Source organism: Arachis stenosperma, chromosome 3 (genome assembly GCF_014773155.1).
Source record: "Arachis stenosperma cultivar V10309 chromosome 3, arast.V10309.gnm1.PFL2, whole genome shotgun sequence".
Lineage (NCBI taxonomy): Eukaryota > Viridiplantae > Streptophyta > Magnoliopsida > Fabales > Fabaceae > Arachis > Arachis stenosperma.
In genome coordinates this window covers 2,050,769-2,054,113 of record NC_080379.1, presented here as the reverse complement: position 1 = coordinate 2,054,113, position 3,345 = coordinate 2,050,769, and the positions used below count along the sequence as shown (strand labels likewise).

Below are 3,345 nucleotides of genomic sequence, written 5' to 3'. Positions count from 1 at the left end.
GATAACAAAAAATATTAAAAAATTTTAGTCCAAAAATTGTTGTTTTATATATATAGAAAGAGATTATAACATATATTAACAAAATAATATTAGAAGATTTACATACTTTGTCTAGAATTTGAATAGTGAAATATAAATAAATAATTATTTGTATCTATGAAAAAAATGAAAATATTGATATATATATTTATATTAAATCAAAATTAAATTTGTATTTATGTAAAATATTTTTTGTGTGACAAAAATACTTTATATTTAGAAGATTGAAGTGTCACGTAAAATATCTTTGACATACAAAAAATATTTTATCAATATTTTCATCTTTTATAAATACAAATCGTGATTTATTGAGGGAAGTATTAGCTTATTAGGGCATTAAATGAGACAAAGCAACCACTTTTGATGCTTAGCCAGAAGCACGTACGAACTTTCCTTCATTATCTCACACTGCACCCTTCCCTTCTTATAAATTACACTCCCCCAAATCAAAGTTCTAATCCCAAAACACAAACACACTCTCTTACCTTTCTCTCTCTTTATACATGGATCTCATCACTTTACTAACCCTCCTTCCAGCATTGTACTTGTGTTTCCTGATCTGGAACTTGTTCGATCAGAAAAGGGACCAAGAGTGCTACATATTAGACTACCAATGTTACAAACCTTCTGATGATAGAAAGCTAGGGACAGAGTTCTGCGGCAGAGTCATCAAAAGATCCCAATCCTTGGGCCTAGATGAGTACAAGTTCCTCCTCAAAGCCATTGTTAGCTCCGGCATTGGTGAGCAAACTTACGCTCCAAGAAACGTCTTCGACGGCCGCGAATCAACCCCTACCCTTACCGACGGTACAGACACTCTAAGTCGTCTTCTGTTACTTAAATTATTAAATAACTAACAAGTTAAACTAATTTTTATTCTAATTGACATATATTAAAGTGACTAACTAATTACAATTGAGTCTGTATTGGTACAGGTATTGTGGAAATGGAGGAGTTTTTCAATGATAGCATTGAAAAATTGTTGTCGAGGACAGGTGTAAACCCATCGGAGATTGATGTGTTGGTTGTTAATATTTCAATGCTGGCGGTTCTTCCTTCTTTGTCCTCCAGAATCATCAACAAGTACAAGCTAAGGCATGATATCAAGGTCTACAACCTCACCGGTATGGGGTGTAGTGCTAGTCTTATTTCTCTGGACATTGTAAAGAACATTTTCAAGTCGCAGAGGAATAAGCTAGCACTCTTGGTAACTTCAGAGAGCTTGAGTCCAAATTGGTATTCAGGTAACGAGAGATCAATGATTCTAGCCAATTGCTTGTTTCGCTGCGGCGGTTGCGTAATTTTGCTGACGAACAAGAGGACATTGAAGCACAAATCAATGTTCAAATTGAAGTGTTTGGTGAGAACTCATCATGGAGCTAGAGATGAAGCTTATGGTTGTTGCATTCAAAAGGAAGATGAACAAGGTAGACTTGGTTTTCACCTTGGGAAAACCCTCCCAAAAGCAGCAACAAGAGCTTTCATTGACAATTTGAGGGTGATTTCACCCAAGATTCTTCCAACAAGGGAATTGTTAAGATTCTTTGTTGTATACCTAATAAAGAAAATCACAATGTTGGGAATAACTAACAATTATAACACTCTCAAGGCTAGTTCTGGAGTTATCACAACGACGAAATCGCCCTTGAATTTTAAGACCGGTGTGGATCATTTCTGTATCCACACCGGAGGAAAAGCCGTTATAGACGGAATAGGAATAAGTTTAGATCTGGCTGAGTATGATCTCGAACCGGCGCGGATGACTCTGCACCGGTTCGGGAACACCTCAGCCAGTAGCCTTTGGTATGTTCTAGCGTACATGGAGGCAAAGAAGAGGCTGAGAAAAGGTGAGAGGGTGTTCATGATAAGCTTTGGTGCTGGCTTTAAATGCAATAGCTGTTTGTGGGAAGTGATGAGAGATCTCAAAGGTGATCAAGAAAATGTGTGGGCCGATTGCATTGATAACTACCCACCAAAATCATTGTCTAACCCTTTCATGGAGAAGTATAGTTGGATCAATGATGTTGAGGATGAAAGCACCGCTGAGATCCCTGATTTTCTCAAGTAAGCTCATCAATCATTACAAGCTTTTATTAATTTATTTTCATATTCGGTTAGAATTGTAATCATAGGTGTATTTATTTTGTATCATACATCGTGTGACTCTTGTTAACACTTTCAACGTTCATATTGGTAAATATGTGAGTCGATTCGATGTATGATACAAAATGAATATTTTATATATTTAATTTTTCGATGTATTTTTAAAGAAAGGACAAATTAAAGGATGGGGGACGCTTTTTTTTTTCTTTTTTACTTTAGATTATTTTTTCACAAGCATTGATGTTAATGTGTATTTTTTAGTAAAATTTAATGTAAACTATATACTTGCTATTGTTTAATTATATATTTCTCTCTCAAGGAATGGTGGTTATAAATCCAGAAGAAGGAAAGTGGTGTTGTGTTGCTTCTATATATACATTAGAAGGGTATATACTATATATATATTCCTCTCCCCCTCTCCTTCCCTCCCTCCCTTTTCTTTATCTAGTTTTTGTTTGTTAGTATTTAATGTGTTTGTTTTGGGCATGTGACAACAACAAAAGGAAGAAAGAGAGAAAGAAAAATTAAAACAACAAGAGAAAAGATAAATAAATTTCAGATTTTTTTAAGTTGAAGACACATAAATTTTTAGTTAATTAAAAATATAAAAATATTTTTTATTTTTTAAAATATGAAATATTTAAGTTTTTTCGTCTAAAATATACAAAAATAAATTGATTTTTTGGAGGAATTTAAATATCTTGCGTTTTAAAAAGTGAGGGATATTTTTAGTTTTTGATATTTTTAATTAGTCAATTATTTGTTTATCTTCGAGATAAAAAGTGATAGATATATTTGTTGTTTGCTTAAATAATAATAAAAAAGAAATTAAACCATTAAAATATTTTATATAATCTTTCAATCATATTTATCTTTTAGATAACGATTTACATATTTAATATAAAAAATAATTATTTTTATTGAAATAACATTACATAATTTAATATATATAAATTTGTTCTAAATTAAAATGGCATCAAAATTAAATTATTACCAAAATTAAATAAGTTTCAACCATCCCACATATATATATGAATAAGGATTAAACTTCTAACATATGAAATTAGGGGAAAACTCAGGTGCAGTCGGCTTAATGTGAAGTTGATAGCTGAAAGTTGTTAGATGAAAATTTAGTCAAATCAGTCAAATCATCTAACAGCTCTCATGTATTAACTACACATAAAGTCGACTGTACTTGAGTTT

At 32.1% G+C, this 3,345-nt stretch overlaps 1 protein-coding gene across 1 annotated transcript; it reads left to right on the top strand.

Moving 5' to 3' along the window:
- Nucleotides 1-471: 471 nt before the first annotated feature.
- Nucleotides 472-2,446, top strand: LOC130966926 (3-ketoacyl-CoA synthase 12-like). The gene is made up of 2 exons (XM_057891745.1): nt 472-846; nt 975-2,446. The coding sequence occupies exons 1-2, from the start codon at nt 543-545 to the stop codon at nt 2,105-2,107; spliced, it is 1,437 nt and encodes a 478-aa protein (XP_057747728.1). The 5' UTR covers nt 472-542; the 3' UTR covers nt 2,108-2,446.
- Nucleotides 2,447-3,345: the final 899 nt, after the last annotated feature.